The sequence below is a fragment of the Mixophyes fleayi genome, chromosome 2, assembly GCF_038048845.1.
Source record: "Mixophyes fleayi isolate aMixFle1 chromosome 2, aMixFle1.hap1, whole genome shotgun sequence".
NCBI classification, from domain to species: domain Eukaryota; kingdom Metazoa; phylum Chordata; class Amphibia; order Anura; family Limnodynastidae; genus Mixophyes; species Mixophyes fleayi.
In genome coordinates this window covers 343,197,576-343,218,904 of record NC_134403.1, presented here as the reverse complement: position 1 = coordinate 343,218,904, position 21,329 = coordinate 343,197,576, and the positions used below count along the sequence as shown (strand labels likewise).

The window sequence follows — 21,329 nt, the reverse complement described above, 5'->3', positions numbered from 1 at the left end:
TATCTTCATGGGCCCTGTGCACGGCACCTGCTGCACCAATGGTAGTTCAGCCATAGTTTCCCACATTTGTGTACAGAAGTGGGTGCTCCTGTGTGGTTAGATCACATTCACCGTACCATAATTTCCTTGCAACCATCATGGGAACTAAAACTTTGCTTCCACCCTCCGTAAAATCATATACAACTATCCAATTTGTGATGTGTGCATTACGAGAGAAGAAAATATTAATTCTGGACCACATAGTCTTGATTTTTTCTGATCCATACCAACTGATCCTATTGGGGTCATTTATTACAAAGGTCAACAATGCAAATGTGCAGTGACCCAGTGCAATCAGCACCTGTTGGTCTACAACAAGTTAGACCAGTGGTTCCCAAACTGTGTGCCATGGCAATCTCACAGGGGTCCCTCGGCCAGGGTCGGTGGTAAGCAAGGTGGGGGACTGCTTAGTAATTATTTTAGCTTAGGGGTGCCTTGAAAAAATTATGGAGACTCTAAGGGTGCCTCGAACTGAAAAAGTTTGAGATCCACTGAGTTAGACAACAATGGTAAATGTTTGCCTATTTTTTTTATATCACATCTACAGTTTGTTAGTAAATAATCCAAAATCATCACAGAGAAAGAGACTAGGCACAATCAAGTATTTGTGTGCTACATGAAAAAAACAGAGAATATTTAACTTATGTGCAAAATAATTAATTAATTTGCACCCCTTGCATTGTAACATAGTTTGTCCCAGACATCAGTTACTCCTTTTTTTGCCTTACTCTCCTTAATGACTCAGGCCCTTAGAATACAATGCGGCTTTTTCCCGGTAAAGCAAATTAAAAATAATAATTGCATTTTGCAAATCTTACAAACAAAATTTCATAAAATAGAGGCAATGTTGTTCCAAGAAAGCCTGGGGGTAACCTAGAAAAGCCCATGAGGGTCACATCTGGCCTGCAGGCTTCTAGTTAGACCTGATCTGATTTTCAAACTCTATTCTTGTCACTTATTTTTCTAAAACTGTTTATATTATTGGCAATTTAAAAACATTTGTAAGTTATAGTTTTTTTCCTACATTTTTTTATACTCTAATGATGGTTAAAACAGTATTTAATAGCCACGAGGCACCCTTGTTACATAGTTCAGTAATGCTGCTTGAAAACACTACTTTTTGTTTTAGAATTATTACTTGATAGTTCCTGTTTATTTTTTAAACAATGTTTTAATTCTCTAAACCTAGTCGTACATTTAATTTTAAAGACGGATGTTCAATTTGGTACAACTGCCGTCCTCCCCCTAATTTTTACTTCCACTCCATGCAGTAATTAGATAAAGGGTGCCTCCACCAGACCCCACAATGTTACCGGAAGCCAGGAGTCGGTTTCAGTGGCAGATCGGGGGGAAAGGGGGGGGGGTGATCGGAGCAATCACCCCCTCTAGCAGCAGTGGGCATTCAGCAGCAGCTCAGTGTACTTATTCTTGTCCTTGAAACCAACTACCTTCAGGTATCATCAGGGCCGGATTAACCATAGGGCTAACTGGGCTACAGCCCAGAGGCCTATGGCATCCAGGGGGCCCTTGAAAGTGCTCAGCAGCAGTATTGATCGGTCAGGGGCGGGGGCACTTTCCCTGCTGTACTTCCGCGGCGCGCTGTATTCCCCTTACTGAGGAGATCTCGTGAGTCTCACTCTCACGAGATCTCCTCAGTAAAGAGAGCACAGCGCGCTGGGGAAGGAGGAGAAGGAGGTAAGTGCCGGGGGGAAGTGGGGGCGGCTCGGATCACCGGGGGGAGGGGCGGCTCGGATAACGGGGGGTCCTCACGGGGGAATGGAGGCCCCCTTAGCCCATCCGGCCCTGGGTATCATATATGTCCTTTACTGATCGATCAGGAGTCCAGAAATCATGACATACGCAATTGAGGTCAAGATAAACTGCACTGATGCGTCTTTAATCGAAGAGTGTTTTATAGTCAGATCACAAAGAAAGATAATTCTGTTGATTATTGCAAAAAGCACTTATCCTATAACATGTCCATATATTAAATTGTTTATCACTTCTGTGAGGAAACACCTCCCAGTTGTGTAACATCTTGTGATATGTCTGATCTCGCATCTTGACTGCAGGGGTAGATGATATCACCTTTCAGGCTTGTTCCTGTAACAAAGATCTTATCACGTTCTTGTCACCAAACTTGAGTTGCTTATAACTGTATTTTCTCTATTTAAGATATCTGTGCATACATATAAGAAATCATATATCTGAATACATATATTTCAACACACACATTATTTTATAAGGAATCGTATCACACATTATTCCCTTACAGGTAAGAGAAGCCTGCTTGCAAGCTTACAATCTATATACCCAATACTAAAAGTTTACTTAAATGGGGTCCAGCTTTCACAAAGTTTTGCGGGTCCCACAGTGTTTTAGGCACTGCTGGCAATGTGTTGACGGTGGACAATATGCTGCCTGTCTGGATAAAAAGACAAACCAGCAGTATGTTGCCCACTAACAGTTTTGGGGGTGGAATTATTATTTAAGTTGATTGACATTATTTATAGCTTTGATACCTACGTAACTGCAGGCTTTTGTCTTGTGCATGTAAGAACATATCATGCTGAGGACCCAGGCAGATGTACAGCCCTAAGAGTCCCGCTCTGCTTTATACTTAATGTAGAGAAACCTGAATAACACTGGATTACTCTAGAATCTACTGCATGGCACAAACATTAGTCAGAGGTTCTGAAGGAGGTAACCAATACTTACCAACATCCAATGTCCCCTACTCTCAGCAACTGCAGTTGTGGGGCCATGTACTAGGAAGGTGGGAATCTTTTCAAAATAAATGAAAGTGGTTGGTATAATATGAGGGGAGGGACACTTTGTAAACTGGCTTGCAATGGAGGGGTGTGTGCTAGGTGGCTGACAATGGTGGGGTCTGTGCAAAGTGGCTAATAATGGGGCTCTGTACAAAGTGGCACTCAGAGGAATAATCGGAAGCACACTGCGCTGGAATGACCAAGGTGGGGTACTGAAAACATTGGAGGTCGGGGCTAATATTTGCTCTAAAGTGTGCGACTGACCATCATTTTTGGGGCCCCCAGTGCACAGATCAAAGTGTCCCACATACTGGTAACTATGGAGATGATTAAAGGTTAAGAATACTCATAGGCTAGAATGAGCTGTAACCTACAGGCAGTGCTGCTTCCTACCTTTGCATTCACGTCACTGGCTGCTGTCTTCAGGTTTCAGGGACCTTGGGATTAATTATAATTTCAGATGCAGGGGGAAAAGGTAGTAGAATACTTGGCTATATAAGAAAAGGGTCTAAGTAGCAGGAAACATTGACACTTTATATGTCACTGTTAGACCTCACCTTGAGTACTGTATACAGTTCTGGAGGCCTTGTCAGCAAACTAAAATTAGTAAGATAGAAAAAAAAAATCAGTGAATGGCATAATAAAAAGATACATGGACTGCGTAACAAAACGGATCAGGAAACATTTAAAGAGCTGAAATTATACAGCTCAGAGGAGAGAGGTGATGATGGAAACATTTACATTTGTCAAAAATATTAACAGAGTTCAGGAAGAAAGTATTTCTAAAAATAAGATCTCAAAATTAGAGGTAGGAAGACTGAAAGATAACATAAGAAATATGTTTTTCCAGAATGGGTGAAAGATCCATGGAATAGTCTCCAAGCAGTTATGGTGGGGACACATATAGGTGAATGGATTCAAGAATGCATGGAAAAAACATGACTATTGTTAAATCTTAGAATATGTAGTATAAATATGTAGTAAGAACCTATGATCTCATAGCATAATATGGAGTCAATCAGATACGAGTGATTGTTCATAGGCAGTGAATGACCATGAAACATGAACAGAGCTAGGTAGTTATCCTGTAGACAGCACAGTCAAAGGTGGATTGGACATAGGTCTCACTTGGTGTTTTGTCCCCAATATAGGCGGCCCAAGCTTATCGGTGCTTGATGTTGCCTATAGAAGGCTTACCTTGGCATAAATGTGCCGCCTGGTGCCTGGTCCTTCCAGAGCAACCAGCCAGCTATTATTGTAGTGCTAGCGATCAGACCCCTAGTCTAACCCGCTCCTCCTATCCACCTTCCTGCCCCTCATCATGGCACCACTGGTGAGCGCACTTAGGTGTCACCAGTGAGCAGCACAGAAGTCAATCTCAAGACGGTGTGGCTGCCAATACCGCATATCTGTACAATGTTTGACTGGTAAAAAGGGTGCCTCAGTGTAAAATGTGACTAACAAGGATGTTATCTGTGCAGTATATCACTTGAAACAGAAGTATCTCAGTGTAATATATAACTGACAAATAGGGGTATCTCTGCAATATATGACAAACGGGGAATCTGTGCATTATGAGTGACAGAGGGCGGTATCCTTGTGCATAACACGACTCTCATTGGGAGAGAAAGACAAGTTTAGGAAGGGATATTAAAGCTGCTTTGTATCAAAGAAGCTGTGAGAGGAGTGTGCACTGTTGGCATAATGACTGTGTAGTAGACTGTGGGGTATAAAGAAGTTTTTTCCTATGTAGAACTCCTAAGTTCATTGAAAGATATATACCATGATTCTTTCTCAGGTTGAAATGACCGATAGCAAAGAACACCAGTTCTGTAAAGATATGGGAATGCACCATACCCAAATATACCCCACTCATGACTCAATCTGAGCCAGATTATGGGCAGGGCAAAGTGACTGCATGGATCAATAGCTTTCACACCTCTTCCAGGCTGTGTGCAGAGTATTGGCTTTTCCAGAAGATACTCGTGCAGCCTCAGGATGGGGTCCAATTGGTCACCACTGGCTTTTGCCAAGGCAGAGCATGAGTTTCTTCTTAACGGCACTAGGTCTAGGTAGGCTAATTATTATATACACTGTAGAACCCATTTTTCCCTATCATGCACTTACTCATAGTTCCCAACATTTGGTATCTGACATTGGAACAGAGGGCATAGTCACACACCCCAGAGATATGACTACCGCTTCTTAAGTGCTATGCTACCCCATACTCTCCTCCCTTTGCCATGCGCACCAGCGTGCGCTGCGCGTCTTCCGCTGCTTTGTCGTGCAGAGCAGCAGTGAATTAGACATACCTCCCAAATTTCCCACCAAAGCTGTTCCAAACAGGATGGCAGGACACAGGGGCGCACGGAGGATTTTTAAGGGGGAATTTCCCCTCCTCCCAAAGAAAAAAAGAGCGAGAGCTTAAGCGCATGCGCAGCAGCTCCGTTTCGGCATCACTCTACTATACAGCAGCCGCAGCGCTGTCAAAGAAGCGTCCTTGGCGGTGCTGTATACAGCACCACCGCGGACGCTTCTTTGACAACGCCGCGGCTGTATAGTACAGTGCCGCTATGTAGGGCACTTTTTTAGTGGAGGGGAGGGGTTTCTGGAGACCCAGAAACCCCCCCCTGCATGCGCCCCTGGGACAGAGCCCTCAATTGAGGATTGCCCCACCTAAATCAGAGCAGTAGAGATGTATGCCTTATGTAGAAAAATATAAAAACAGCTACCTGAAATTTGGTTATATGCCCCTCATATCTGTAGATGCATAGTGCACCAAAATAGGGATTTGCATATCTGCTTCCATAACTACTGGTACTAATCCCCACTATTTTTTGGTGAGGCTTTGCTATTGAAAAGGAAGGAACATCATTTACAACGAATTTTACTGTCTTCCATCTACACTGGGTAGCTTTTCAGTTCCTTTCAGCTAACATCAGCAAAACCTTAGTGGTTGCTCTGTACAGGTACCGGGCCACATAGCTGTTATCATCTGACACAGACTGCTGGCGTCACCATTGCATTCCTTTTCCCTGGATCAAGAGACACTTTCATCAGACGCAGCTAAGACCTCTATTTTAAGAGCGGCTGTTATCCCAGTGTACGAGCGGCGGCAGCAGCAGTCAGCCATAAGCGGTATATTAATATATACGCAGACTGGAATGTGGGCTCTGGTCCCAGGTGACGCGTCAGGTCAGTGATTTATATTAGTCCCCACGTGTCTCCTGTTACTAACACACGTACACTGACACATACACGTGGGCCGCGCTCCCTTTATACTCTTCCTAACCACGCCCATACGGCATAACCGCGCCCCCTGACCGAAGCTCTTCTCTAATTAGCTCGGGAATATGCCAGTCTTCGCAAGGGGGCGGGTTACCGACAGTGACAGGAATAATGATGTGGGAAAAAAAAACCCGTGAGTGTGAAAAACAGAACTTGTCGGTGGGAGACGTGTGAAGGAATTCACTAAGCTGTTCAGTGAAGAACAGCATTGGGTATATGTGTGCAGCTGACAAGTGTATGTGGTGATGATGCGTTAATAAAAGCCAGGGTTCACCCAAAGGTTAATACGCATCTCAAGTACTTGTCGTACTTTGTCACCCATGTTATCTAACCCGCTGATAGCGCCAGTATATAATTCATAGCGCCAGTGACAGAAAGTTTATGTTTAATGTATGAGGTGTAATAACATCGGGGCGACTCCGTTATCCAGGGTGACAGTCCCCTTATATCAATTGGAAGCGCTGTCAGTGACGGCGACTGCCGATTGGTTAGTGGTGCTGCCACTCATGAGAAGATGAGGGTGGAATTTAGAAACGGCTGATTGGCTCTCTTTCATGTCAGTCAAGCCGACTGGGAGGGTGAGGGGGGAGGAGCTGCGATTGGCCGCTGGAGCTGTCATTCAGAAGCGGAGGCTGGTGAGAGGGAGGGTTGCAGTTGGTTGCCCTTGTGTCTCTCTAGCCTTGCGAGGACCGACGCGCCGGCTTCCCCGAGCATCCCGGGCTGGATCTGCACCCAGCCATCAGGAGACAAGAGCTGTCACTGAACTGCCCCCATCACATAACGTTTTGCTGTGTGCTTATGCTGAGCACTGCAAGGAGGAGAGCACCTGAGCACCCGGAGCAATAGTGTGCTGAGAACTTCCCCCTCCTAGACTGGGATTAGAGGGGCTTGTGTACTGCTCTGACTCTACCTTCTCTCTTTATCTGCCCTCCTCACCTGCAAGGGGCACCTGCCTGCTCTCTACTCTTCCTAAACATGATCTTCAAGCCAAGTGCACTTCTCTGCCTCTCCAGTATATGGGGTGTCCTTCTACAAGGTAAAGCATTAAACAGCATTCATTGCTCAACTTAGTGCATAGTATCTATTTGCCCAGTAGTCATGTATTGGGTATGATTTTAACAGGATGTGCACTGGGGCGCACAAGCTGTGTACCATATATATATATATATATATATATATATATATATATATATATATATATATATATATTTATATTTCATTCTTCCCCTGGCTAAAACTCCAGTGGGTGAGATGCTAGGGATGTGCGTGCATCGCACCTCCAGGAGAGGGGTGTTGAAGTACAGTACCTGCACAGAGATGCTGCGTGATTGCATGTTTTGGTTGCATGCAAAATGCCCCGTGATGCTCTATGATATGTCACTAGGATGATCAGATTTCTCTGCAAGGCACCCTAAAGGCAACATGAGAACTCAGCCGAGTCCAAAGCTGCTTTTGTGTTAATTCAATTAATTGGGGCTTGTGCTGGCAGGGAAAGGCTGACATCCTTTTGAGTGAGGGGAGGGAGGGGGGGGGGGTGGTGGTGGAGTAGTATTGTATCTTATTCCGTAGATCTCAGGCCTTCTGTGGTCATCACATGCCATTTATTAATTGGCATGGCTGGGGAACTCAAGTTCATGATGGAAAGCTGAAACAGCTGCTGCAGAACCTCTTGGTCAAACGAAGCTGTCAGTCACCTGTTTAGATGTTTCGCCTTTGCTAAGAGGCTTTAAAAAGTAATGTGCATGTCTATTTTGGCAAGTGGTTCTGCAGCAGCTACAGGATTGGTCTATGTTGGTCAAGTGTCTTAAGAAGAGATGCTCAGGCCGGCATGCTCCTGTGTGCTAGACACTTTTGCCTCCAAGGCAGAGCATAGATATGCTTCTACTACTGGAATTCAAATCACTTAGAAAAAGGGCAAGGAAATCTGATGACGGATCTCTGGATCATATAGCACCATAATCAGAGATGAGCCCTGTCAGAGCATGCAGATGTCTGAGGCTGCCCAGTGCTTGATGCCTGGAAAATGACAGAAGGAAGTCTGCATGTTGTACTCTATGAATGACCACTTATCTTGTATGTCTGTAACTGAGTTCACCATCATGTTGCAGATACCAGACTATACTCCTGTATGATCTTGTTGGTGGCAGATGTAACATGGCTAAGGATAGGAAGCGTACAGGCTGGCTGTGAAGGAATTTAGGCAGCATCTCATTGCTGCAGTAGCATTTTAACCCATACATTTCTTGTAATATGTTACTGATTTTATGAATATCTTGACATCAACTTCATGAGTCAAAACAGTGCACATGTGTCTACATAGTAGCACGCTTGATTACTTTTGGGAGCCTGCACATGAAATAGGTCAGTGCAGACATAAGCCTTAAAAGTCCACTTCTAAATCTCATGTGATTCTCATTGATGCTTTCTCCCTCTCTGCTACAGGGATCAGTTCATTATTAGAAGTACCAGTCAGAATCTTTTTGCTTCCTAAGGTTATCAACCTCTTGCTTTTTAACTCCATGTTATAATATGGGAGATCAGGTGCTGAATCCCCTTCAGCAGCAAAACAGTTAAGATTTCTTTTTTAGTTCTTAATCTGTAGGGTTAGATGCATGCACTGTGTCATATGCAGGCAGTATATATTTTACTGTGCAAGGCAATGGATTGTAAAATCCAGGTGACCTTGTGATACTGGCAGTGACCTGATTTTCTCATCTTTCTTTGCTTTTCCTCTGAGCATTGCACCAGCAGGTTAAGACTTAAGTTATCGCATCATGTCAATGGACATGCTTCTAAAGGATGAACAGGCAATGTTCAGCCTGGAAAGAGAGATGCAATTGCCTACATATAACCATATAGGAGAGAAGTGTAGAAAAAAATAGACCATTGTACTGCAGTCTGTTTCTTCTTCCATCACAACGAGGCACTGCAGGACTTTCTATTAAACAGTGATTTGCACAAAATTGCATACATAGATTTTCACAATAAGCAACTGTGAATAATTTATCCATGTAATCCCTGAGGTCTTTTATTGTTTCCCCTCCATTGGTTATTCTCACCTGTGGTGCGAGAATGACCCCCAGACCATCAGCTGCATGTACAGATGTAGCTCTCTAGCAGATCTGGACCATTGTTTAGAATTGAGCAGCTAACCAATCTCATTCAATTTATACCCTGTTAGATTGTTCCCCCCTCACCACCGCCCCCAAATGATACTTGTGAACTTGCATTTAGTTGAAATATTGGCTGCTACTCCTTTGCAGAAGGTCTGTGGTTAAGCTGCCTCCCTCTTGGCATGCAATCCAACTGCTGTGCTGTTATCACGTTTACATCAGGCTGTGCCTGGGGGTCGCCTTCCCACATTAAGTACATTTCCGTGTCAATTTCTTGTTCAGATCAGCTCTGGGAAAATCGGCTTCTGAAAGTGACAGGGTGCAGAAGCGTCTCTAGCTAGCAGGATGCAATGCAGAATGAAGGCAGACAGCTACTCCCATCCCTTCCTATTACTTTATATACTGTTGGTTTATTGGTATACTCTTATAAAACAATGCAACCAATGTTTAGAACAGTAGGGCACACATTAATGTTACATCCAACTTCTAGACATATCATGTACTGATATGCATATATAATATGTACCACTTTCTAAAATCCTCTAGGTCTGGTATAATATGTTAGTAAAAGTGTCATCATAGATGGTGTGATGTTAAAGGGAGCTTTGGTTATGCCAGCTTGAGCATTGATGGCAGAATAACCCACTTGTCTGAGGATAATGCCAACTAGTTCCAAGTCCATTTTATTGTTTAACGGGATTCTCATTACTTTCCTTACATAGTTGTGTCATTGATAAAATAAATCAAGATACATTTTTTGCACATAAGTTGTGTTATGCTGCTTAATAACTATTGTGTACATTTTATATAGATCCTGTTGACAATTTTACTGAAATGTTTATTGTATTCATTCATCGATGTTTTAAAGATAGCATGTGCTAGTTATGCAATAATGATATTTCTGTCCAATTCAAAACTTTCTCCCGATGCATATGGAAAGTCTTCAGTGTTTTGAGACAACTTTAGATAGACATGTTGAATGTACTTTGTATTGCAGTGTTTTATTTTATGTATCTGGCGACTATGACTCTGACCCACGCATTTTACAAATAGTTTTTCTTTCGCAAGGCAAAACTGACTGAAGTCAGGCTTCCTCAGCACTTCTCAGAGATAACAATGAATGAAAATATCAGACACCCATTCACAAATAGCTATAAATCACCAGATTAAGGAGGATCTCTAATACATACTTTCCGGTATGTGTCAGATGGTCACATGTATTTGTCACGTGTTATATTTAATAAAAATATCTATTATTCTGTATGACAGTGGAGGTAGGTGTCTTGTGTGTTTTAACAGATAAGCTGATGTATCATTGTGATCTAAGCTTTAATAACACTATGTGAACGGACAGTGTTGGGAACCTGTGTGTGTCTGTGTTTATATGTGTGTGTGTGTGTGTGTGTGTATATATATATATATATATATATATATATATATATATATATATATATATATATATATATATATATATATATATATATATATATATATATATATATATATATTATTGATTTATTTTTAATATGTTCCATTTGATAATAAAGTGACCTTTGTTTTTGTTTGCTGTGTTTTGGTGGGTAAACATCATTTCAATGTATCTCTTATCACTTCTGCGTTATTTGATTATAGAATCCTATCAGACTGTTATTTTGTTTTTAAAGACAATATCATTGAGTAACATTACAGATCTTACATCAAATACATTAGTACCAGAAGCGCAATGATGCGAATACATTTCAAGATCTTCAAAGACTAAAAATAAGACAATACTTCTGAGGACATTCACTTTTTTTCAATGGCAAGAGGAAATTAGAAACTGTAATTTTTTTAATGTACTGTATCGAAGGTCACATGGCGCTGGTTGCCGAACGACATCTATTACAGTGAGTAGGGAGTGGATTAGGAAAATGTAATTCCAAGCTAGTATCTTTTCAGACTCATGTGATGTAGGTAGGAAGGGTTCTCCAGCAGAAAATATGATCTGTGTAAGACAAATGTTATTATTAGATGTATTTTCACTAGAAGACAGCAAATGTGTTAATTATCATTTCAGGGATATGAATACAAAGGGTAAAATGGGTGGAGTTCTCTTGTATGTCACATTGAAAGTTGCAAATTACACATCACTAGATCTTTCTACATATGCAATTTACTACACTTGTTTATTGCATTTAGCACAATGCAGTCTTACGATGTAAATTAATTCATAGCTAATTTGTTAAATAAGGTTTTCAGTGAAGACTCTTCTGAAGAGGCCACCTAGTGTGCTAGAAGGTATTAAGTCGTTTAGGTGATCCAGCCCAGATTTAAACGCTTGAGAATCTGTGCCTTATACTAATGTTGTATTTCTATTGCTTTTCTATCTGTGGTTCAATTAAGTACAATAACCATAATAAAACAGTATATAAATTATTACTGTTATTTCATTTTCTTTAGCCATTATATTTTTTTTCTGTGTGTATGAAACGGGTAGTTATTGCCTATGTTAATATGTCCGATTTACTTATTCCTTGTACGGAAGAAAGATGGAACTGTTGTATTGCAGAACTTTCAGCATTCCATTATTATTTTCCCCCACATCCCATATAAAAGCATTCTATAATGACAGATCTGTATAGATAGATATGAGACGCCTGGAAGGTCATAAAGGTGGAGTAAATACTATGTTGGTGCTATAAATGGCTAGTTATAGTTATCAGTTGAAGGATCACAAAGCCTTGCTCTGCTATGACTTGGTCTGGTGTGATTGTGTGTACCTTCAAAAAATGTTACTTGGTGCTATTGTCATGCGTACTACACTGTTTCACATTTATTGTTGCTACCAACATATCAAGCGGAATATTTAAGACTTTTCAGTGAAGTATCACAGTGCATTTTTTTTTTTTTTTTTCAAAACTGAAATTTAAAATGTCTTTTTGTGCATTTTCAAAACCCACTAAGCTGCATTTATTTTCAAGCCAGATCATAAACTGCAATGGTGGTTTTGTGATCTAGGATCCATACAAACGCTGGTTTGCAAATTTGCATGTAAACCAGCACAAAAACACACAATTTATTTAGACCAGGGAGTAAACTTATCAATCTAAGAGTTTTCCGGCGGGTTTGAAAAACCAATCAGATTCTAGCTATCCTTTATTTAGTACATTCTACAGAATGATATATAGAATCTGGTTGGTTGGTTGCTATAGGCAACATCTCCACTTTTCAAACCCGCCGGAAAACTCAGCTTGATACATTTACCTCCTGGTGATCATTGGTCAAATTGTCTGCGCTTTGATTAGGATGTCTGTACAAAAGGTGCCTGATTTATAACCGATTGCTAAAATGTGGTCTCAAAGTAGCTGCAAAAATGTTTAGAACCGTATCTTCTGATACTGACAACTTTACATATGGCATAATGATGCATACGGAGCATAGACATGACCATCATCATCATCAACATGCTACCGTGCAGCAGGAATATGGCATCTGTGTAGATACACCTCCTAAATGACTAATCTAAAAGCAGGGGCTGGCCAGGCTGGGGAGCAGGGGGGGGAGGGGCTATAGTCGACTACCTTGGCTGGGTCACTAGGCTTCCTGCATTTTTTCCTTTAAGATGTTCTAATACGCTGCTGAGCCGAGTCTCGATGCCGAGGCTAAATTGTGGCAGCCAGCCCCTGTCTTAAAGATATATGTAATCCAAAATCTGACAGATCGTAAAAGATCGTATCAGAGGCGGACGCTTCTAGCGTGATATTTGTTAAGCATGATATTTGTTTGCTATAAACTGTATGCGGATTGTTCTAAATAACAGATACCGTATTTCCCAATGTATAAGGCGCTCCCATGTATAAGACGCACCTTAATTTTGGCCCCGAAATTTGAAAAAAAAAATATTGCGGTAACTGTCAAAAAAGGCAGGGATAGTGTAATGGCCGGCTGATTGTGATCAGAGCAGCACACTCTCCCTGCAATCGCCCCCCCTGCTGCCACTGTGCCTCTGTCTCCTTCCTCCTGGATCCCCGCTGCCACTGTGCCTGTCCCCCGCCTCCTGGATCCCTGCTTCCACTCTGCCTGTCCCCCTCCTCCTGGATCCCCGCTGCCACTCTGCCTGTCCCCCGCCTCCTGGATCCCCGCTGCCACTCTGCCTGTCCCCCTCCTCCTGGATCCCCCCCGCTGCTCCTGTAACGCTGCCCCGCTCCCCCTGGATCCCCCCCGCTGCCCCTGTAACGCTGCCCCGCTCCCCCTTGAATTCCCCAGCTGCCCCTGTAACGCTGCCCCCCCCCTGCATCCCCGCTACCCCTGTATTTTTTGGAAAAAAGGTGCATCTTATACATGGGGAAATACGGTATATACATAATGAGGTTTGTGTATGAAAAACGCATTCAATTGATGGTGGGTTTATATTCACATAATAAATAATACTTTGATACATCCGCCCCCTTTTTTTTTTATCAGGCTCTCTCTTTCTTTCTCTCTCTCCTCTCCCTCTCTATTTATCTTTTCTAACTATTTTTATTATATATAAAATATGAAAGTGCTAGATACAGATATTTGGTTATGAACTAAAAACTATTTTACGCTTTTAGAAACACATTATTTTCATTAATTTGAAAATGTAATATCTGCCTGTCTTTTTTTTTAAGTATTAATATTTACATTGCTAATTTTTGTTTAGTAGAAATAGCTTTTTGTAATTTTGTTTCTACTTGTTCATTTAACCTCATGATGAAATAGAAATGTTGTGTGATGTGTGTATTTCTAACCCCAATACGAGCTAGGTGCTCCCATATGTTCCTTGTAATTCAAAAACAACAATTTGCATAACCCAGGGGTGACCATTATTGGCCTGTCACTGCCATATGTCAGGTTCCCACTCATATGAGTATAGCAGTCCTGAAATATTTTTGTTATCAATCACAATAAAAGACTTTTGTGACAGCATATTATTTTTTCATTTAATGAGTCACTGGCCTAGTAAAGAACCCACAGTATATAGTAAATTAGTGGCGCTGTCGTGGTCTCCTGCAATGCCACTGGAATCTATTTATGTTCACCAATGTTTATAAAGCAGAACCTTTCCTATTCTGTGTGTGCGCACTTATGGCATAGATTACTATGTTTGTGCAAATATCAGGATTGTCAGCACAGGAAACTGAAACAAATATTGAAAGTGTCCAGTTCTTTGATTGAGCCACTAACAGGGAATTTGGATATAAATGGAGGCGCTATGGTGCTAAATTTGTAGTAAACTGTTTTAAACAATGTTATCATTTTCATAGCAACCAATCAGTTCCTGTTATTTTCAAATACAGTGTAAAATAAATAAAAGCAAATGTGTAACTGTTTGCTATAGGTTACAGCGCACATAGTTTCAGAAATGTTCCCCTAAGTTTGTATAGTTTAAGGTGTATTTTGCCAGTGATAAATACACCAATTTCTGCTCACCTGATGCAACTGTGTTTTGTTTGTACACTAGTTACAAGTGAAGTCTACATGTAGTCCACATGCCATCATATAAAGCAGAACGGTCATTACAGGAATTTATTGTAACAATCAATCATGTTTAACAGCATCAGATGGTGAAATAACAAAGTAGCCCAGAATTTTCCACGAAACGTTCTGTAACCCAGAGCAGCCATTTGTCTTAAATAAATATGCTCCATCTATATATATTGTATATAGAACGTGATAATTCACCATCAGAGGATTACAGTACAATTAGGCACTTGATTTTATTCTTTAACCTGTACTAGAGAAATGGCAATTGGAGTCTGATTTGATTGGATGGTTTGGGTTATAGTCTGTGGTTGAAGTGGACTGTTATACGGTGGCACGCCATACCGCCACGTCTCCTACTGCCTTCATTGTAAGACTACCAAATTCCATTCACATACGTTTTCTATATCCCCACCTTGACCACCGGCTATAGCACATTTTTGCCTATATGTTAGTTTTCATAAATGCCCATTTTAATAAGCTGTAGCTATTTGTAACGACACAGAACTTAGTGTAGAAATCAGCATCGCTACACAGTAAGGTTGAAAAAACACAAGCGGGTTTGGCATAAATTAGAAGTGGTGTTTTAGTATAAAAAATGTTTTTGAAAGGAGGAGAATTGGAGTAAATTATGTAACTAGTGATAAAATGGAAAATCAATTAAATGGATGGAGCTAATAGAGAGCAACAGCATATGCTGTTTATCTGACATGTGCTCCATCTGTATATGTTCTATATAGGAAGTGATCATTTATTAGCAAAGAATTACAGTGCATGCAGCACAATGACACAGCCATAGTTATCCCAAAAGGAATTTAGTTTATCTTCAGCCATTTTACTCTAATTACATTAAGGATTGCAGCTTATCAAACATTTTCAGTGATAACTATCTGAGATGTCACAAAGTGCTACCTCATGTCATCTTTATTACAATGTGTTAAGTTGCAAAGCTCTGTGTAATAAGAGGAAGATGGCTCATAAAAGCTACATTCCTTCTGTGTGTGTGTGTATGTATGTGTGTATATATATATATATATATATATATATATATATATATATATATATATATATATATATATATATATATATATATTATAATTTTTCTCCTGCCAAAAGTATTCATTTCCTTGGCCAAGTTTCTCATTTTACAAAATAACAATTGTCTCTCTAAAACATTTCCGTTTTTTTGTGTCTTTTTTTATGTGTGTTGTGAAAACACTGAAATGTGTTTGCAGAACTATTTAATCCCCACACTTTGTTTAGCCACCTTTTGAAGCAATGACAGCTTTAATTCTTTTGGGGTGATTATGTACCAACATTCCACACCGTTTAAGAATGTTTTTAGCTCATTCTTCCAGGCAGATTTTCCCCAGGTTTAGATTACTCCGATGACGCTTGTGCTCACCTATTTTCAAGCAGTGCTACAGTTTCTTAATTGGATTGAGATCAGGACATTGAGTGGGCCTTGTGTTTGAGATTGGGATGTGTTCTTTGTGGCATGGGAAGTGTTAGATTTGCGCCACACATGTTACTTTGAACCGTTGCCCAAATGTCTGTCTTGGTCTCATCTGACCACAAAGCCTTTACCCGCATTGCATTTGTCATGCTGATTGGCAAACTCCATATGTGCTTTTACATGGTTTATTTTGAGTAGTGGCTTCTGTTGTGCCACCCTGCTGCACGTTTACTCCAGTTTCCGAACTTTGTATCGACTTCAAAGTATTTGTTGGCTTCTCTGTGACTTCTCCTACAAGTCCGTTTCTTGTTTGTTTTCACACAATTTTGAGGACAGACCTTTTGTATGCAATGTCTGTGTGGTTTAATGTAGCTTTCACTTCCTGATAATCTAACCAACAAGTACCCGCATGGGACATCCTAACACTTGAATACCGTTGTGTACCTACTTTATCTCAAACTTCTTTGGGATTCTCTTTTGTTTCCTTCTTCACAGCTGTCCTTCAGATTCCCAACCTGAATAATGATCCATTGACCGTGGATTTTTTATCCAGAAAATGTGACTGTTATTTTAATGAACCTCTGGTGGAGGCTAATTGTAAAGCAATTGTGTCCGTGTTTGGTAATTGTTTTTGTTTTTTTTACCAATATAAACATAGATCTTCCACAGCAAAGGGATTAAATAGCTATGCAAACAGCTAATGTCATTTTTGTTTTGTTTTTTTAAAGATGTTTTTGGAACATAAATTGTCACATTTAAAAGATTAATTTTGACCCTCAGTGCTTTGAAGAAAAAATATCTTCTCATTTGTTTATTCAGTTAAATGAGCAAATTGGAAAAGGGTCTGAATACGTTTGTAAGGTACTGCATAAACTGTATGTACAACATTAAAGGAAAATTTCCACCAAAACTAAATATTGAAACGGATCCCAATATATTATTAGCCTGAATGTCAGACCCCAGGAAATCCATTGGATTGCTTGATATCTTCCACTCAGCAGCTGTAATAGTGACTCCTTCACTCTCCTGGCAGCGTGTTGGTGACCACAGGCTACATATTTAAAGTAAAGGCTGCATGTTTTTCAAAGACATCATGCCACCAGCAAGAGTGTGCAGGGGGCAGCTGATCACAACAGGAAGCAGTATATTTTGACAAGATTCTATGGATAGCCCATACTTACCCAGTCTCCTGGAGACCCCGGAATTCCAGGTAGGTCTCTTGCACTCCCAAGAGAGTAGGCCATTGTTTCTAGTGAAGTTGGCGAGATGGGAGCTTCCACAACGTGATTCGTAGCGAATTGTCATTTTTTTTTTCCCATGTCCCCAGTGATGGAGGGCCAAAATGACGTGATTCATAGTGCCCCATTCCCAATTGCAGTTGCAGTTCAGCTCCCCACCGAAATCTCCCGGAGGGAAAAAAAATTGGTGACAAGTATGGGATATCCTGAATGCCTTTCCCAGACAAGTAACCCTTTGGGACGGAGTTGTCTTGGGGTGTTACACCTTTTAAGTTATCTTTTTTAAGATATCTTTAATGAACATAAGTATAGTTTGATCCATTTGCCTGTTAACATGTATGTTTTTAATAAGGGACGATATTGAGATCATATGGTTGATGGGGAGCTTGATACACTTCAATAGGGCCATGCATTATCCATAATTCTTACTTGCCTACCTTTCATAACACCAAAGCAGGAGATCCCAGATTGTATTTCCAAGGGGCCAGTACTAGGGCTGTGATGATGTGATTTGTGTCATCACGACCCATGCCCACTGCGCAATTCATGATTCGTATCATCGAACAGCGGACCATGATGATGTAATTAACAGTGAACCACATCACTGCAGCCCCAACCTGTCCAATTTGCAAGAAGATCAGGTTCATTCGTCTCCTGGACATTTTGGGAGAGTAGGCAAGTATACCTTAAACACAATAAAAACAATGCATTTACTCAAAGAAAGAGAGATCGATCTTTAAAAACATATTACCGACATGCAACAAAGACATTTGTTTCATACAGTTTTACACACGCACCTCCTCCTCTTTCTTATTCTGCCCTAAATTGACCTCTGCACTACCACGTCAGCCACAGAATCCCACACTTACCTCCAGATTTCCCCACATGTCACTCGGACCCACCCACTCCTCACTGGGAGTATCAGTGCCCACCCACTACTAATCCAATGGTGAATACCACCCTGTCTATGAATTCATTACCTTGCTTCAATCACTGAAGAAATCAGGACACACTGTTGTAGCTCTTATCCACGGAGCAAGAAGGGTGACGGCGTGATGCTGACCTCTCTGCATTGTGCGGAGATGTTGACGTGATGTTGAAGTCATCATGTTTAGTCTTATTCAGTAAGAGCTAGGACTACGTCTGAAACTCAGCGGGACATAAAGTAGCGAATAAGCCGGAGTTGTGCCCATCAAGTTTAAAGCTGGAAAGGGCCGCCTGTTGCTGATGATCGTGCTAGTGGACTGGAGATATTGCATTGCAAACCATTTTGTTAACACCAAAACACTGGTATAAAAAGCATTTTCAAGCCCTGTTTAGAGAAAACATTAAATGCACCTCTTATGTATGTAAAGAGGTGAAATTGTGCTATTCATGCCTTTGGAGTGGCTGTAACCTCTTGCTGTATTATAATGTAAATGCCCTTTGAATTGCTTAATATGGTCTGTAAAAAACGCAGCATTGTGCAGGATGTCATAATGACTTGAAATAATAAGCCCTTGAAAATGTATTTTGAGCCTAAACCTCAGAAACAAAGAAGAACACTGAGCTATTATTAATAAAATGAACATGCAATAGTCAGGTTAGTTTATCCACCATGCCATGATAAGAGCTGAGTTACTTTGTTAGAGAATTATTGTTTTTCTAAAGCACTTGTCTTACAAAAATTGAAAGCATTCACTCTACTGACCAGCTTGTCATACCTGGATATATATTTTGGAATTATTTTCATTTTTAGTTAAAAAAAAATAATAAAAAAAAAATATTTCAGTCGGCAGTACTGACGGCATCATCACACACCAGTGTGTACAGGAGGATTTCTACAAAGGGCTCCATTCTTTTTAAAACTCCCCACCACTTAATAGAATTAATAAAGCAGGATTTTATATTGAATTAAGCAGCACACTTTGGAAACGCTTCAATTACATGGTGCCACATCATATCTGTTTTGTAGAACCAAGATATGGGGTCTGATGTATAATACATCGTTCTGTAAAACAACATAATCTCCAAAATGCTAAAGCATGTATTGTTTAATCTTGTTTATAATTCTCTGCATCAGGGGTTTAATGTGACTCTCACAAGCAATAATATACTTAATTCGGGCAATAGCTTTATACCTACGGATGGACTTTTTATATTATTATTTTAATAATGTAATTTCTTAGAGTACAGACAGCCTTTTAGCATGACATTTTGTGCAGCTGTAGACTAAGTGGAAAGTGAGTCTATCATAGACTGAAGGCCTAATTAGAATTATATTCTGTATTCCGTCCTTGGAGGCGATTGTCATCATGCTTTGTGCAAGTCATGGCGTTTGAATCACCAGTAGTGGCCTATATTGTGCATTTAATTACTTATATTCAAACCATCCTTCACATACAGGGTGACATCTTGGAAGAACTGGGAGATTTGCATATATTAAACTGAGTTGAAAATCTTAAAGGATAATTTCACTTCCTTAAAAAGTTTTTAAAGGTTTTCAAAATTAGTTTCTTCCTCCCTTAACTGCATAATTGGAGTCGCTCCTTTGGGGACCGCTACCTCTAAAAAGTGGTTTTAAGCCCTAATTTAATTGGACCCTGGAAAATGTGGACCTGATTTGCAGAATAAATTGTTACACTCTCCTATGCCATGTCAGGGAGCCACTAGGGGCAGAAACTGAACCTTCAGGGTCCTCGAATCTTGTATTCTGTGATGCTGTAAACCTGGTTGCTATGTAGCTATTTGTCCTAACGGTGTCAGAAGTCATCATTTATAGTAGATTGCAGAATAGTAAGTTCTAATGAGAGCACGGTTCTATGACAAAGTCCGCTGTCTACATATGGGAAATATAAGATAAACTGACCATGACTCTTCATTATCTACTGCTACCAATAATAAATAAGTACAGCGCACATATGATTTTTAGTACAGGAATGATTTAATATGAGTGAATAAACCAACCCCCCTCCCTCCTCCTTTATACACTGAGACCTCCATTCATAGCCCAAATACTACCACTTTATAGCACAAATGCTTTACACACTGTCACCACACCTGAGCTGTGATATCCTCAGAGTCACCAGTGCCAGAACATTAGAGATCTACCAATTGTAGTGGCCAATGTAATAGCATGTGCCATCATACGATTCAAGTGTAAGGATGTCCTCAATTATGTGACTTCCAGTGCTACTTGTGCTCTGAACAAGAATCTTCTTGCTCCTCTGGTGGGTCTGATTATACAGCAGGTTCACATTACATTGTAAATATTATGGATGTTCCTTCACTCACTAGGGCTTGCTACTCATAGGCTAGTAATCTGACCATTATGATGGGCTTGATACAGTTACAGTAAGTGCTTATCTATTAGTAGTAGTTGTGCTCTTAATACTGTCTGTTAATAGAAAAGTGAAATGGGAGAAGGCTCTTGAGCGGATTTTGATACTCAAAAGGAAAACAGTGAGAGCAGCCAATGTAGAAAAGGGTTTAAGGAATTAAGGAGTAGGAGGCCAGAGAGCAAGGACTATAGGATAATATGGAAAAAATAGTGTGCAACTGGTGGACTGGATCACACAACATACTGTCAGATTGGCATAGGAACAATGCAATTTGATGTGGTCCGGAATTGTTTGATTTTGGTTGGTTAAGAGACCTTGAACCAACTTAAGAAGTTTGCTCTTCGGTGCTTATTAGCTGCAACTTGTAAAAATCATCGCTTAAAATGTGTAATAATTTGTGCAACAACTTCTTTAAGCAAAAGCACAAAATAACAAATAGATATTTTATGTGCACCCTCAATATTTTTAGGTCACATTTTCCTTTGCAAGCAAAAACAATCATTTGACAAATTTACCAAAACCAAAAATAATCTGGGGAAAACGTAATTATTGACCCAAATATGGGAAATGGAACCATGGGAGATAAGTAGATTTGTAGTCTGTCACATTTGAAAAAACAA

General features: G+C 40.4%; 1 protein-coding gene across 3 annotated transcripts in view; it reads left to right on the top strand.

Annotated features, from left to right (window-relative positions):
* The first annotated feature begins 6,720 nt into the window (after positions 1–6,720).
* The window catches only part of CADM2 (cell adhesion molecule 2), a 1,139,602-nt gene continuing 1,124,993 nt past the window's right edge, over positions 6,721–21,329 (top strand). For all 3 annotated transcript variants that reach the window (XM_075197070.1, XM_075197071.1, XM_075197069.1), the window contains exon 1: positions 6,721–7,134. In XM_075197070.1, the coding sequence (XP_075053171.1) occupies positions 7,074–7,134 (61 nt within the window). In that variant the 5' untranslated portion in view covers positions 6,721–7,073. The remainder of the gene's footprint in view (positions 7,135–21,329) is intronic.